This window comes from Gadus morhua, chromosome 7 (assembly GCF_902167405.1).
Source record: "Gadus morhua chromosome 7, gadMor3.0, whole genome shotgun sequence".
NCBI classification, from domain to species: domain Eukaryota; kingdom Metazoa; phylum Chordata; class Actinopteri; order Gadiformes; family Gadidae; genus Gadus; species Gadus morhua.
The window spans coordinates 15,670,919-15,687,587 of NC_044054.1; the positions used below are offsets into that span (position 1 = coordinate 15,670,919).

General features: G+C 46.5%; 2 protein-coding genes across 2 annotated transcripts in view; one reads left to right on the forward strand and one right to left on the reverse strand.

Moving 5' to 3' along the window:
* The window catches only part of mcf2b (MCF.2 cell line derived transforming sequence b), a 23,144-nt gene extending 18,969 nt beyond the window's left edge, over nt 1-4,175 (reverse strand). The window contains exons 1-5 of the mRNA XM_030360753.1: nt 3,840-4,175; nt 2,007-2,141; nt 1,528-1,644; nt 459-608; nt 1-59 (exon numbers count right to left, since the gene is read on the reverse strand). The exon at nt 1-59 is cut by the window's left edge and continues 66 nt beyond it. Of these exons, the coding sequence (XP_030216613.1) occupies nt 1-59; nt 459-608; nt 1,528-1,644; nt 2,007-2,141; nt 3,840-3,890 (512 nt within the window). The 5' untranslated portion in view covers nt 3,891-4,175. The remainder of the gene's footprint in view (nt 60-458; nt 609-1,527; nt 1,645-2,006; nt 2,142-3,839) is intronic.
* A 4,061-nt stretch (nt 4,176-8,236) lies between these two features.
* Nucleotides 8,237-16,346, forward strand: arr3a (arrestin 3a, retinal (X-arrestin)). The gene is made up of 18 exons (XM_030360767.1): nt 8,237-8,350; nt 9,467-9,497; nt 10,733-10,763; nt 11,011-11,071; nt 11,181-11,225; nt 11,331-11,521; nt 11,688-11,747; nt 12,598-12,674; nt 12,831-12,966; nt 13,413-13,497; nt 13,637-13,709; nt 14,463-14,600; nt 14,729-14,812; nt 14,965-14,988; nt 15,108-15,157; nt 15,402-15,404; nt 15,664-15,704; nt 15,869-16,346. Coding segments are annotated over exons 2-17 (1,068 nt in total). The 5' UTR covers nt 8,237-8,350; nt 9,467-9,489; the 3' UTR covers nt 15,666-15,704; nt 15,869-16,346.
* The last annotated feature ends 323 nt before the right edge of the window (nt 16,347-16,669 follow it).

The following is a 16,669-nucleotide window of genomic DNA, read 5'->3' on the forward strand; positions in this document are numbered from 1 at the left end:
GCAGATTCCAAGTTGGCCTGCAGGAGGCGCCCTTCCTTCAGCACGCTTCTGATGTCATCCTGAAACATGTCATAATACGAGAGTAAAAAAACACACAGGCACCCCCCTACCTCAGACACACACACACACACACACACACACACACACACACACACACACACACACACACACACACACACACACACACACACACACACACACACACACACACACATCCACAAAATACTTTGCTCAAAACACATTCAACAGATTCAAGAGATTAAAGAAAAACTATTGTGGGGAAAGCAAATTAGAATAGGGATGAGAATAGACGAGGCAGAGATAATCAGGGGGGGGGGGGGGGAGTATCAGAGGGGGAGAAGAGAGAGCTAGACACAGTGAGGGCGACAAATGAGGACAGAGCGTTTCAAGGGCAGAGACGGAGGCAGAGAAGACGGAGAGAGATGTCACGTGCCCACCTTGAGCTGGCGGTATCTGAGCGTGTGCGAGGTCAGCAGGAACTCGATGGTCCCGGCCTCGTCGGGGAGTTCCGTCTCGGCCAGCTCCGACCCGAAGCCCTGCAGCAGCTGGGCTACCTCCTTCACTGTCACCGCAAAGCTCTCGATGGCCTGGAGTCACACAGACACGCGCGCGCACACGCACACACACCGACACACATACATACATGCACACACACACATGCACACACAAACATATGCGCACACACGCACATATGCACACACACACAAACATACACGCACCCACAAACACAACCGAGAACGTTCAGAGATACACACACACACACACACATGCACGTGCACGCACACAAAGCTTTTGTTTCTATGTTTCCCTGACTGTTGTCGCTTGTTTACTACTTTAGCACAAGAAGGTCTACTTTAAGACTATTCCAGTTATACACCAAAGCATCCAAGCTATTTCTATACCATGATGCATTTCCTGGCAGGTGGGTTGGAGGTAGAGTAGATGTGAGCTCCTAATCCCTAGGGATTTGATCATCCATAACAGGAGCACTTAAAGCACCATCCCGATGATGATATCCAATTATATGTGGTTGGGATGACATCCCCACGCCCTCGTTGTCCTCACAGGGCATTAGTTCACCTCAGGATAAGTCAATGTGTGTTTCATGTTGTCTGTCAGACTATCTGGAGACTATCAGACTACCCTTACTGAAGCTTTAATGGACCATTATCAGTCATCATTCCTCTGCTCTGAGAATTAGACTCCCATTAACCTCCTCCTCCTCCTCCTCCTCCTCCTCCGTCTCCTCCCCCTCCTCCTCCATCTCCTCCTCCTCCTCCTCCTCCTCCTCCTCCTCCTCCCCCTCCCCCTCCTCCTCCCCCTCCTCCCCCTCATCCGTCTCCTCTTCCTCCTCCTCCAACTTCCCCTCCTCCTCCTCCTCCTCCTCCTCCTCCTCCTCCTCTCCCTCCCCCTCCTCCTTTGCCATGGCAAAGGGCTATGGAAGGTCTCCCTTTTAGGAGCCTGTCTTGTGAGGGTCAAGGTCCTGAGGGGTAGAGCACCACTTACCCTGCGTAGGACCACCCAGTCGCTCTGGCAGTACTCCACCTTTGCGGTGAACTCTGTGGTGAGGTGGTGCTCGTCGATGTAGCGCAGCAGATCTCCGACCGAGCGCAGCATCACCACCTGGTGAACAAGACAACTCAGCGAGGAGGACAAGAACATAACAAGAAGAATGGGTCGCGAGTTTTGGGACAAAGCATTTTACAACGCAATATCTGAAACCCGTCACATAATCAAGGTACTCCTCTACTGAAGTCCAGAAGCCTGCTCACTAGTCCCGCCCCTTCTCTCGCTAGTGATGTAGATATGGAGCCCCTGGATCCAGACGTTATAACGTGAGCGGAGACCACCCTAGAACAGGGTTGGATGCACACCATGCAGACGCAGCCTACCTGGCATTGTCCGGTTTGACTGTGATAACGGTATACTAGGTCGTGGACTGGTGCTTTGGTTTTTTTTACAGATATCCTCGCTGCCTTTCTTACCGGCATCTTCAACAGGAAGTCATCCTGACTGAAGCGGAAGCCCAGGTCAGTGCTGGAGGAGGGGCTGGGGGCGGGGCTTATCAGGTCAGAGGGGCGGAGCACAAGGATCAGATGAAGGTTACCTGGGAAAGAAGTCTAGAAGAAGGGAAGATCATGTCATAGATTAGAGCCGAGCTGATGTCTAGTCTATCTCCACAGGCCCTGTTACAGCATCAGCAACCAGCCTCAGATACAATCCCTCCCCAAGCAGTGCTCCTCCTCCCACCTCTCCGCTGTCTCTCTCGCTCCATCACTCGCCCTGTCAATCAATCCCTCACTCATTCCTGTCTGTACTATCCTGTCCCTGGCACTGTCAGACCTTGAAGGAACATTTAAATGATACACAGAATGATGTTGTTATGTATCAGGCATGTCTTTTGAGGAATAACTTCACTGGGTCCTTTATTATTTAAATCAGAACATATGTGTCTCTCCGCCACACATATAGATGCACGCAAGCTCATCTTCATTTGAGAAAAAGTAGCCGAGATACAACTGTGGAGTGTGCATGAAAAAAACAAAACGATTGGTTGATAATTTAAGTAGCCTGTACAGTTTCTGCAACATGTGATCGTGGCCGTCCAATTAGTTAGTTAAACACAATGTTTAAGCTTGTATTACTAGATTAAAGCTTCAAGCTATTAAGTTATATATTATTATTAACAATAGCATTATTATATAACTATTTCTACTACTACAAAATGTTTAATAAACATAAGAATGTTGTGCCACTACAGAAGGCTTTTACAAGGAAAATTTGTTCCGTGTATCCTGTTTAAACAGGATATTAATAATACAGATGTGTGCTAATAATGTGCTTTCTACTCACAAGATGGGGAGAGTACCTGGTACCCCTTTTTGCAAAATCATGTTGTGAGCCAGGTGCAACCATACACACTTTCATTCCATAGATAGACCATATCTACGTGGCATTATTAAACATGAACTCAAACATGTAAGTAAACATGAAAAGGTAAAATGGGAAGCATATAACTGAATTTAGGCGAGGGCCTGTGTAGATGTGGTGTGAGTCACCCTGGAGGCCTACTTGATAAACACACCGATGTGATATAATGTTTCTGTAGTGAATGTAGGATGTGCTCCTCCTACACACCACTGGCTTCTCGGGGTTATGTTTGTGCTCAGGTGTCCTGCTGCTTCGTGCTATGCTCTGAGACCGGTGTATATCAGCTAGTGGGACGACAGCCTGCAGGCTAACCGTAAAGTTAGACATGAACATGTGATCTCCAGGCTGGCAGACCATGCCAAACACTGACATGGAAAAATACATGAAATGAATACAATAATAGTATCGATCAGTATAAAAAAAGCTCTGGCGTTACTTTACTGCGGTTGTGGGAGTCAGCATTTAACAAAGCTACTCCCCAGACTTTGCATCCGTGGCTACACAATAAGCCATTACGCTGTCTAACTTTAACACGCGTTGAAATACATATGCCTCTGCATCCGCAGATGGCCACTATGTAATACACAGAGTCGCACGCACGGGTTTGTCATTGCCCTTCCTGGCTGGACTACAGTAGCAACAAACTCATTTTTTAAGAAACGTTGAATTCAAATTGGACCACATTAAATGCACCACTGTTGGCGATGCATTAAACATGTAGCCTACATATTGGAGTTGGATTACGTCCCGAGCCCCACTGACGCAGCACGAGGCACTGCAAGCCAAGAACAGCTAGCCTCTTTCCCTCACCTCTCCCTCCTCATCTCTCCCTCATCTCTTAATGCTGCAGCATCCCTCCCGCCCCGCTCCCACAGCATCCCCCTTACCGCGGCGCGGCGGAGACGCGGGAACCCCCGCAGCGGGTTGGCCTCGGCCATGGCAGCGTCTCTGCGGCCGCCCTCTCCGTCAAACTCCGCTGGCTTCACCACCCGGTAAAGTCTGCGGCGGGACCGGGAGGCGGGACCGGGAGGCGGGAGCGGTAACCTACTGCTGCAGTGAGTGACCGCGCGGACGGTGCGGCGACGAGCATATTGCCGGGCAGATCTCCAACTCAGCGTCTCGTGCGGTGCGCCCCGTAGCGTGGCGTGGGTAGGGGCGTGTCCCGTGGCGCACCTGACGTCAACTCTGAAGAAGTTGCGCTCCGATGTTTGTTGCGATGTGCGCAGTGACACGATGTCCTCTCCAGGACCTCACGTAGATCCCGGATCAGCCCCCCCACATGGTGCGTACAGTGCAGCGTCAAGCACCCAACCTGTTCTACTAAAGCCAAAACTCAATCTCTGCTCTATGCGTGCTGGCCTTACTTGTATAGCATACGCTATTGTACTTGAAGACAATGTATTTAAATTTACTGATTATCTTTTCAGATTGATGGAAAAAGCCAAAACAGAAGCAGAAAGAAATTAGTAAGAAACGAGAAAGAAAGAAATCGAAAAAAGGATGAGAGAAAGAAATAGAAAAAAGAAAGAGAAAGAAAAAGGTAAGCCAGAGAGACGGTGCAGCGCGGGGGTTGCAGCAGCAGATGGCGCTTTAGACTAACCCGCCTCAACATCTCACCTGTCCACCTCCGCATTGAGCAATGTCAAACTGAAACATGAACATGTCAACTCACGGTTTCCATAAGCATTCCTCAGGCGAGTAGAAACTATTATATGCCAAGATCAATATGATTTAAATTCAAAATAAGACTTTTTAGGATCAGTCTTTGCGGTCCACTTCTATAGAATAAATAAAAAAATATATACATTTATTTATGAGCACACGTTTCTAGAGGCCTTTGACTCAAACATTAGGTCATTTGTAGGGCAAACTGGATGGATTCATTTTGTGAGAGGCCTTTTGGGATCTGTGGGACAGAGGCTGGGTGGAGCTATCCAGAGTGGAGCTCCTCTCCAGTGTGGAGCTCTCCAGGGTGGAGCACCTCGCCAGGGAGGAGCTCTCCAGGGTGGAGCTCCTCTCCAGGGTGGAGCTCTCCAGGGTGCTGCTCAGCAGGAGTAATCATAGTACAGTAATCATAGTACAGTAATCATAGTAGGCCTACAGGGTAATCCTAATCAGTTCTATGAGCAGCAGCAGCTGCTGCTGCTGTTGTAAAAACAGTATCTTAACCACACAGACAGACACACGCACGCACGCACACACACACACACACACACACACACACACACACACACACACACACACACACACACACACACACACACACACACACACACACACACACACACACACACACAGCCAGGGTCAGTAAGATATGTCCTGCGAAAATACGCAGGCCACCATATAAACGTCAGAATTCAAAACAAGCATTATTTTTTATCTAATTACCTTCCCAGTGGATTGGATCTGTCATGTTCATTTGAAGTGTACATGGGCTTCTGGAAAAGATAGGAGACAGCAGAACCAGGCTCTTGGAACTGGTCAAAGTCAAAGTCAAAGTCAAAGTGTGTTTATTGTTGCATGTACCAAATTGCTTCAGCACAGCAAAATTCTTACGACTTGGCAAGCATCATTCATCTACGCAGTAGACGTCATACATATAACAAAAATAACATAAAACTCTATAACACTATGACAATAAACCATATAAAATGTAACATTAACATACAACAATTTAAAAAACAACATATATCTCTGTAGCACTATGACATTATAACAATATAACATATAACATTAACATTCCACAATTAGAGTACAGTAGAAGGGCTAGCAGCAGTTTAAGTGTGAATAGAGAATAAGTTAAAAAGAAATGCTAAGGATAAGTTAAAAGTTTTTAAAATTGTGCAAATATATCTATGAAGTGAATTGTATGAGTGGGGGAGCAGGGAGTAGGTGGAGGTGGCAACTGTTCAGAGGTTCAGTGTTTCTGATTGAAAAAGCTATTTGTGAGTCTGGTAGTCCGTGTTCGGATGCTCCGGTAGCGTCTACCAGACGGCAGCAATGAGAACAGTCCATAGCCTGGGTGGCTGTTGTCCTTTATAATCTTTTTTGCTTTCCTCAGGCATCTACTGTTGTACATGCCTTGCACGGAGGGGAGATGGCTGCCGGTGATACGCTCCGCTGTCTTCACCACCCTCTGCAGGGCCTTGCGGTCGGCAGCGGAGCAGCTACCATACCAGGCAGTGATGCAGCCTGAGAGGATGCTCTCAATGGTGCATCTGTAAAAGTTTGTTAAAGTTTTTGAAGACATGCCAAACTTCTTGAGTCTCCTCAAGAAGTATAGCCGCTTCTGTGCAGTTTTGACTGCTGAGCCTGCCTGCATGGACCAGGTTAGGTCATCCTTGATGTACACACCGAGGAATTTGAAGTTGGAGACTCTCTCCACTTCAGCTCCCTCGATGTGTATGGGGTCCTGACCCCCCCTCTGCAGCTTCCTGAAATCCACGATCATTTCCTTGGTTTTGCAGACGTTGAGAGACAGGTTGTTGTCTTGGCACCATTCTGCCAAGACCCTTACCTCATCTCTATAGGCGGTCTCATCGTTGTTAGAGATGAGACCCAGGATGGTAGTGTCGTCTGCAAACTTCAGGATGATGTTGGAACTGTGTGTTGCCACACAGTCATGCGTGTACAGGGAGTACAGGAGGGGACTGAGTACGCAGCCCTGGGGGGCCCCGGTACTCAGGGTCAGTGAGGAGGAGGTGTGGTTGCCCATTCTCACCACCTGGGGTCTGCTCGTCAGGAAGTCCAGGATCCAGTTGCACAGGGGTGTTTTAAGACCCACGCCCCTGAGCTTCGGGACGAGCTTGGCAGGCACAATAGTGTTGAATGCTGAGCTGTAGTCCACAAACAGCATCCTCACATATGTGTTGCTCTTTTCCAGGTGGGAGAGGGTGGCGTGTGTAGCTAGGGCAATGGCATCGTCTGTTGATCGGTTTGGACGGTATGCAAACTGAAAGGGGTCCAGGGTGTTGGGAAGGGTAGAGCAGATGTGGGTTCTGACCAGCCGCTCAAAGCACTTCATAATTGTGGAGGTCAGTGCTACAGGGCGGTAGTCATTCAAGCAGGTTACTGATGTTTTCTTTGGTATGGGGATGATGGTGGCCTGCTTGAAGCAGGTGGGGACTTCAGACAGATGCAGTGATAAGTTGAATATGGAGGTGAATACCTCCGCAAGCTGGTCAGCGCACCCCCTGAGGACGCGGCCTGGGACTCCATCGGGCCCCGATGACTTCCGGGGGTTCACCCTTTGGAGCTCTCGCCTCACGTCAGCCACGGTCAGGGACAGAGTGTAGTCGTCCTGGTCCTCGGCCAGTCTTGCTGAAGGAAGGGGGTTGGTTGCCTCAAACCTTCCGTAAAAGGTGTTGAGGTCGTCAGGGAGAGAGGCGGCAGGCTGATCATCACTGCTATTTCTCCCTTTATAGCCAGTGATGTGTCGCAGGCCACCCCACAGGCGTCGGGGGTCAGAGCTGAGGTAGGTGGACTCCAGCTTGTCCCTGTATTCTCTCTGTGCATCTCTGATGGCCGTCCGAACTGGGAACGCTGATCCAACAGACAACGGGTTTGTGGTTGGCACCATTTAGCAATAACCACCTTCGTTTCAGCAATAGACAGGTATCTATAATCTATGTAGACAGGCAGTTTATTAATTACCTGATGTCATGCATACGATTGTGTGTTTCTGTTGTGAATTGCTGGTATTTTCTTTGTATTATTCTCTTTGTATTTTCTTTGTTGTGTATGATGCGTAAAATGTACTTGACCATTTGTTTATATCAGCTCAACACTCAAGTTTTAAGCAGTGAGCAGCGTTCTGAAGCGGGTGGATCAGCAAGGGATCCGGACTGTTCTTTATAAATCCTGTACGGAACTAGCTCAGCCCAGGGATCCGGACTGAGCTTTGTAAAGCCTGTAATGAACCAGCTCAGCCATGGATCCGGACTGAGCTTTATAAAGCCTGTTTTTGAACAAGCTCAGCCCACGGATCCCTCCTGCTAGAATAATCAGACTTTCATCTGCTCCAAGCCTTCAAACCATTTTATAAGTATATATGTAATGCATAGGTATAATAAAACCCTTATCCATGTCCTTCTTAGATGCTCTTTTGAGGGATACTCTTTTGGGGTTACTGGAGGGATTAGTCTCCCAGTAGCAGCCCGCTATGCTTGCCTTGTCATCCCCATTGCCAGTATTTTTAAACTCTTCATGTCCAAAAAAAAGCCTGCCTAATTGGATTACACCAACACACCAGGGTGGCCATGGGGCGGCGCTTCAGTGGGGGAAAAGCAGTGAGAGATAGAGCTGGGGTATAGCTGGACTAAAAGTAAACTCTAGACTACTAGACTACTCTGCACTCCTACCCGGACCCTACAAGACCCTGAGGAACCATTTCTGACAGGTAGGCCTCCACCTATGGTTTAGCTAGATAGATGCATTGCCGGATATATCCTGCATCACACATGCAAAGACAAAGGAGGACAAAGGAAGCTTGGTTAGGAAACCTCTCAAATCTATAATGTGCTTCACAACTAGGAGATTTGGAAAAATAACTAATTTATTCATCGGAACAACTCTTTGTGAGTTATAGTTTGACATGGAGTATGTGTATGTCCATGTTGCACAACCTTATGCACAACCCCTCGCTCCTCTCCCTGGCCTTGACTGTCTATTCTACTGTTGACATTATTACTGTTGCCTGTTTAGATATTTAATACTGGCTTTCTTTAGACTTTAGCCTTGCACTACTATACTTTTTAAATTATTAATATGCTTGGATTATTCTCTTTCATTGTCAATATTTAATGCTGACTTCAAGATTTTATCCTTGCACCACAGTACGTTATTATTTGCACTACCATCATGACACATTCTCCAAGAGCACCTCAGCATATATTTTATCGTCCATGTTGTCCATGTTGATAATTTATTTTATTTTTTATCATCTATGGCCATCACAAGTTGATCTTTCTGAAGCAGCGGCCAGCTCTCTCTCATGGAATTATGCCTTGCAGCAATAAAAAAAGAGGTAGAGGTTACACAATATGTGCAGGGAATAAATGTTTGCACCAGCGTGGGAAAGGCTCAAACCAATGAAGATGATTAAAGAGAACTATCCCGACTCATTACTTTGATACTAGCTGTATCCGTCCACTGAACGGGCGTCATCACTTCAGTAGTGCTGGGAGAGGCTTGCAGTGCCCAGGGCTAGCACTAGATAACAGCAGCTCCATGGAAGGAGTGTCGATGGTTGCATGACTTGGTGTCGGGTAAATCCGGCCAGGATCCCCCTGGGAGGCGTGCGTCGGTTGAATGACAGAAGCTTTAAGCTTAGGAAGCCCTAACGACGACGCTGTAATCTCAGTCAATACGATTAGCCCCGTGTTATCTCAGAGAATCTATGATATGCCGCATGGCAGAAATGAAAGGGTCACAAAGGCCATCCATCCACTCTGAATTCCAAACATCAATGACCACAATCCGGTTCATCATGTTGTTTTTGTTGTCTTTTCAACAGACACTACCGAGGCCCTCTCCAAAATGGCCAAGTAAGTGCTTCTCTGGTCATTTAAACACACATTTTTATAACACAATAATGTATTGAAAATAGTAGGATGTCATGTGCAACATATGAATCACACGTGACTAAATCAAGTCATACGCAGAGATCAGCCTTTGAAAGACCTTAGTACTAACAAAACCAAGTCTACAGTAACTGTACTTTACAGTACTGTAGCAATATAAAAACAAATAAAAAACCGAGATAAAAGGAAGACTTGTAGTATTAGGAGGAGGGGGAGGGCAGATGCGCATTGACCTCCACCCAGGAAGAACCCCCTGTTTAAAGGGCCCAAAGTCCAGATGCGCTCACGCCACAACAATGGTTCTTTAAACCTGAAATGGCCTTAAGATATTAGGCAGACACCTGCATTAAATGTGCTTGGTCCACATTGGCAGCTTCTCAGCTGCTCCACACTTACAGGCTAACTAGATCCGATAGGAGGGATTATTGTCCTTCTGGGCGCTGCCAAGACCATCTCCGACGTCCGCCATTGCAACAAGTACATATCGAGTTGATTAGTATAGCCCTTCCTCACTGTTACAGTCTCAAAGAGGTTCACATGCTCCTCTTAGGACACCCCCTTATCCTCCAAGAGCAAGAAAACCCCCATTATTTATAAAGACATCTAGGGGAGCCACACAGAGTGGGAATCCCTCCTCCCAGAGATGGTAGGAGGGCAATGGATCCCATAATACACTTGCATAATGTAGCATGACAATAAAACACACAAAGTCGAATGTTATTGTTGGAGCACAGAAAATGTGCAGCGTCCACGGTGGTTTCGAGCTAGTGGCTAATGAGTCAGCTCGGAGCCAGTAGCAGACATGATCAGATCAACGCTCTACAGCTCCACTATTATTATCCATTTCCTTTCACTTTTCCTACCATTACTTTTCGACTTTACACAGCTGCCTACCTATGATAGTCACTAAACACTTTTCAGATGCCATGTACTCGCGTGCTGACCCAGCGCTATCAGTGTCTTTATTCATTCATTCATTCATTTGGCATTTGAAGGTCAGAATTTAGACAATATACTGTTTGGACTATACTGTACTAAATCATCGGCCTTCAAATCAGTTACCCAGGATCATACCTACTCACACAGCATCTTGTAAAATGTAGTCTTTCCTTCAGGCCTTGTAGCGTTAGGTTGCTTCTCTCCTGACTTCTCCGACAAGGTTTTTTGCCTCCTATCATTTTGTGTTCTATCATTCTCAGGGTGTACAAGAAGACCAGTGGGAATGGGGGAGTGAGTATGATTGATTTAACAACAACGTGAAATGTATTTACTCATGCTACTAATACATTTAACAACAACGTGAAATGTATTTACTCATGCTACTAATACATTCATTATTTCAGTGAAGTCATTTCAGTGATGTCATGTGCTTTGCTATAAATTGCAAATTAATGAATGATTGTTAGCAATTCCGAAATCATCTGTGTCCACATGAATTTGACCCTGACCACGGCATTCCTTTCCATCTGTTCCTCAGCTCAGCCTCTACCTGGGAAAGAGAGACTACGTGGACCATGTGACCAAGGTGGACAGCGTGGGTGAGGTCCTCGTTTGTATCCTTCAGCCTTCAGGGGCTGGATGCATAGGCTCCGTTATGTGCAGCAACAAGCCATCATAAGATCTGTGATCAGCTTCACATGTTTACAGATGGGGTTGTGAAGCTGGACCCCAAAGACTTCGGGAGCAGGAAAGGTAACATCAGAGACGAGTTCAGGGACTGAAACATGAAATCCAACCTCTAGCTCAAACCCAAGCCTCCTCACGACCGCACCGTCTGTGGTTGTTTGTTGGTGGCAGTGTTCGTGCAGCTGACCTGCGCCTTCCGCTATGGCCGTGAGGACCTGGACGTGATTGGCCTGTCGTTCAGGAAGGACATCTGGTACGAACAGATCCAGATCTACCCTGAGAGCCACCAGCCCAAGCTGAGCATCATGCACGACACCCTGATGAAGAAGGCCGGGGACAACGCCTACCCGTTCACCTTCGACGTAGGGCAGCGCCTCCGCACACACACTCGTATCAAATACATACACACATGTATAAACATAAAGCTGATCGTTATCTCATCACCCACACAGCGAACAATGCATTCAGGAGGATGTGAAACACCATTCATTTCACCATTTCTGTTCAATTTTCTGTTTCTGTTCCTAGATTCCCAACAACCTCCCTTGCTCGGTCGTTCTGCAGCCAGGACCGGACGATAAGGGCAAGGTAAACAAAAGAACACCTGTTCTCTGCATGCCAACACATTCAGATGGGAAGTGACCAAAAACATATGTTCACCAAGGCCGGTGGTAAAACTTCACACACAACTCCGCACACATACACACACACAATGGAAGAAGTAAATACAATGGCCCAGGTATCGTCAGATTGTGCAGGGACAAGTGACCTTGAGAGGAGAGTACAGCAGCAAGGTAGAGCAGCAGTAGAATATATTGGGTTATCGTAGTATTGTGTTCACAACACAAAACTACACTGAACATATACAGGAGTACTTATCATGGCTCCACAAAACATCTCCTCTGTTTCCTATTAGGGAAAAGATGATGTGTTGGTTGGCCCTAATTTTAGAGGTCCAGCGTTTTGAGGCCAGATTCAACAATACCTAGCCTGGCGAGAATAAACACATCAGTTCACAGTTGGAGCCCAAGATGATGGCTATAGTCCTGTACCTGGGTTGGTATTTTAGCATCTTGATCAGAAATGCCTCTTCCATCTAGAAAGTACATCCTACCTTATTCAACACCGCCTAACCCCTTTCATTGATAGCCCTCATGTTGGGTCTGTTAGCTGATATGCTTGAGAACAAGCTGTCATCATAACAACGATGGACCAACTGTGGTTTACAAACGAGTGATTGTGCAGACGCTACAGGGGGAAGAATGATGATAATTATATGGAAGTTAAAACCACCATCCGGTTATTTCTGGAGACATACATTCCCTTATGAAAACAGACAGCCGTTTCGGATGCGTGGAAAGGTCTCTCAAACACACACACACACACGCACACACTCACACACACCCCGTTCAACACGTAAAGCCGTGTTTCAATGCAGGCCTGCGGCGTGGACTTTGAGGTGAGGACGTACCTCGCCATGGAGGCCGACAACCCAGATGAGAAGATAGAGAAGAAGTGAGTGTCCCTCCTCCCACAGCTCCCTGTCCAAACCCCGATGTCTCTTCCACAACTCGGTCCACTCCTCTCCCCTCTCTCCTCCCTGCTGAGGCCCCGTCTGGCCCGCCCCTCCTGTTGATGATGTCCTGTTGTCTCCATCACTGTGGGGAACAGGGACACCGCTCGGCTCATCGTCAGGAAAATCCAGTTTGCCCCGGACCTGGCGGGGGCCGGACCCAAGGCCGAGCTCCGCAAGAACTTCATGATGTCGGACAAGCCCATCCATCTAGAAGCCTCCATGGCCAGAGATGTAGGGTGGACACTTTTCTACTGGCTTTAGTCTTTAATACATTTTAGTGCTTTATACCATTTGGATTGATTCCCCATTTCCGTGTTCCGATACATTACACACACGCGTTGGGGTCTACACAGCAGAGATAATCATGATCGTAATTATCAACAGGCCGCAACCAACAGACCACAGAATTACCTACATTCAATCTGAATTATGTATGAATTATTATACAACATGAAATTATGCATGAATTATTATACAACATGACAACATCTCATGAAATACAGTTATTTTTGCAAATGTAGCTCCCTTCCTATGGATTCCTCTCTCTCTCTCTCTCTCTCTCTCTCTCTCTCTCTCTCTCTCTCTCTCTCTCTCTCTCTCTCTCTCTCTCTCTCTCTCTCTCAAGATCCGTGCACAGGAAGAACCTCATGTGACTCTCCTGTTGCTCTTGTCCTCAGCTCTTCTTCCACGGTGACTCCATCCCAATCAAGATCAAGGTCAACAACGAGACCAGTAAAACGGTCAAGAACATCAAAATCTCGGGTGTGTGTTCCACCGAGACATGAGATCTTTCTGTGGTCCACTTCTTGTTTCCTTCCGCCTGGGGACGCTACACCACATGACGACCTGTTTGTCCATCTCTTTTCCTGTGTCTCCTTGTCTCTCTCCTCCCCGTGCTCAGTGGACCAGGCCACAGACATCATCCTCTACTCCGCAGACAAGTACACCAAGTGTGTCCTGAACAAGGAGTTCAGGCAAGAGACTCAATAGAAGTACATGTTTGTCTCGTTGGCTCCAGTTCCTCTGTGTCTGAATGCAGACTGTCTGCTGCACTGAGAAGACTCTATAGGTCTTGGTCCATGTCAGGGCAGACTTTCAAAAGCTTTTAAATGGATTAATTGTTGTTCTGTTTTAGTTTCAGTTTTTTGCATTTAAATGTTTGATTTAAGGCTTTGTGTGTGTGTGTGTGTGTGTGTGTGTGTGTGTGTGTGTGTGTGTGTGTGTGTACGAGTATGTATGTATGTATGCATGTATGTATGTATGTATGTATGTGTGTATGTGTGTGTGTGTGTGTGTGTGTGTGTGTGTGTGTGTGTGTGTGTGTGTGTGTGTGTGTGTGTGTGTGTGTGTGTGTGTGTGTGTTTGCGTCTGCTTGTGTTTGCGTATGTGGGCCTGTGAGCGTGCGTGTGATTTTGTGTGTGTGTCTCTGTGTGTCTGTGTCTGTGTATTTGGGGTAGGGGTTGGTATGTATGGGTGTCTGTCTTTGTGCATATGTGTAGGTGTGTGTGTGTGTGTGTGTGTGTGTGTGTGTGTGTGTGTGTGTGTGTGTGTGTGTGTGTGTGTGTGTGTGTGTGTGTGTGTGTGTGTGTGTGTGTGTGTGTGTGTGTGTGTGTGTCTGTGTGAGTATGGGTAGGTTGGTTTCTGTACATTCAAATCTAGTACGTATTGTATTGAACAAATGCAAAAAGGTGAACAGAGATCCGCCAGCTAACCTTGAGCATCTGCAGTGAGACGGTTGAGGCCAACGGGACCCTGGATAAGACCCTCTGCATCACCCCTCTGCTGTCAGACAACAAGGAGAAGAGGGGGCTGGCACTCGACGGACGGCTGAAGGACGAGGACACAAACCTGGCCTCCTCCACCATGTACGGACCCCCATTAATTGCATTGCCACTACTAGGCAAACACACTTCCCATTGAAATCCGCCAATGGATTTCACATTGAGGTAAATATGGGCTCACAATGCAGTGATCAATGTTTTGTCTCATTTAGCTTAAGGGCAGGCATGGAAAAGGACGTACTGGGAATCATGGTCTCTTACAAGATCAAGATTCACCTCATTGTGGCCGGATCAGGGTACGTTTATGATTGAATGAAATACTACTTGAAATACTTAATTTAGTTTATTGTCGCCACCTATTGATTGCAATGCTATTTTGCAGCCTCAGTCCGTTTCTACTTCGGCATGGTGGCATATCTAATACCTAATTTACTTTCTTCCATTATAGCTTGCTGGCTGGACTCACTGGAAGGTATGTCCCGTCCACATTTTATATATTTATTGTAATAAATGATTAATAGTATTATGATTTAACAATACGATATCTACTAACACTATGAATAAAAATGATAACAATGTTTGTCATTACAGTGATGTTGAACTAGAACTGCCGTTAATCCTCATGCATCCAAAACCCACAGGTATAACACACACACACACAAACACACACACACACACACACACACACACACACACACACACACACACACACACACACACACACACACACACACACACACACACACACACACACAAACAGACAAACAGATATCCAGATATCCAGATACACAGACACACACACACATACATAGCTGGCAAATTGATGCTGAGATTTACCTTTGTTGCTCTCATCTTCTCTTTCATCCACTCTGACCACCTGAGCAGTGTGTAAGTATCAACATTATCATATGAAACACTTCCTCCTACCTGTAAATCCTCCCTGTGCAGCAACTCATTCATGAATTATTCTATGGGCCTTCTTCACCTCAGCAGCCATCTTGGTTCCATCTTTGACCTGAACGCTAGCTGGGTGGTAGAACTCAATGGGGAACCCTGCATTCAGGTGGACCTAAACTCAAGATGGCCACTAGGTGTTTAAGTTCTTGAAGATGTTACATATGTTTCCCTGTGTCTTCTCACTCTGCAGAGTCATGGAGGAGAATAATCAAATGACCCTCCATTGTTAAGGTGAGGGTCGATACAGTAGATATGTTAATTGATTGATTCTCGTGTGCGTACATCAATGACTTCTATGTACTTGTCACTGTTATTGCTGACAGTAAACATTAAATCCAACATTTGTCTATATTGTTGTATGGTAGAAATGATACTTTCCATTTGTTTGTTTGCAGAAAGGATGCCAACCTGGCAGAGATATAGGTGTGGAAGAAGGCAGAGGAAGACAAAAGAATAGGCAACGAGAGGAACACTATTATGTCTATTTTTTTGTATGGAAGATGTACGAGTTTGATGTAATTAAACCAAAATGACCGAGTGCAATTACAGAATACACTATTCTACACGTTCCACAAGCTTATTCATAGTTATTTACAGAATTTATGTTATTCTCTCACACACACACACACACACACACACACAATAACAGTACTTCCTGTGTGGCTAGGATGTGAGCTGACTAGCAGCCACTGCTTAAAGAAGTGAGCTTACAGCTCTCATTTGCAAAGAGGTTGTATGAGGGACTATTAGTTTGCACTTGCACACAAAAGATGTTGCACTGAAAATCCTGCTGTTTTATACGACCAACAAACTCTACGAACTACCACTCAATGGCAGCGTCGTTAATGTGAATGAAATAAAATAAGTTTTATGTATTCATTCTTTTGCTGACTTTCCTGTTATTCAGAGAGAAACATTGCGACGGAACAACTTTGACCAATCGCTCCACCAGAGCGTCCCCTGCTGCTGCAGCTGTCAGGCCCTGCGTCCGAACACAGGCTACCGGGGTCGAAGGGGCCTCATCCAACCCGGTATCACACGATTGCGTGCTCCTGCGCACAAACGTTACTCTATTGAAGCGTGTTCCAGAGCACTTTTTGCGTGTTACACACGCAAAAAACTTTTTACGTGTGACCCCCTTTTATCAAAGGGGGTCTCAAAGGACTCATACGCTGCAACAGCGGCTGCAGCAGAAG

What these genes read in the sequence shown, in the direction of transcription:
- arr3a (XM_030360767.1), top strand. An exon ending in GATGAGAAGATAGAGAAGAA is followed by an intron (nt 12,675 to 12,830) that starts GTGAGTGTCCCT and finishes TGTGGGGAACAG; the next exon opens with GGACACCGCTCGGCTCATCG. An exon ending in CTGGCTGGACTCACTGGAAG is followed by an intron (nt 14,989 to 15,107) that starts GTATGTCCCGTC and finishes TTGTCATTACAG; the next exon opens with TGATGTTGAACTAGAACTGC.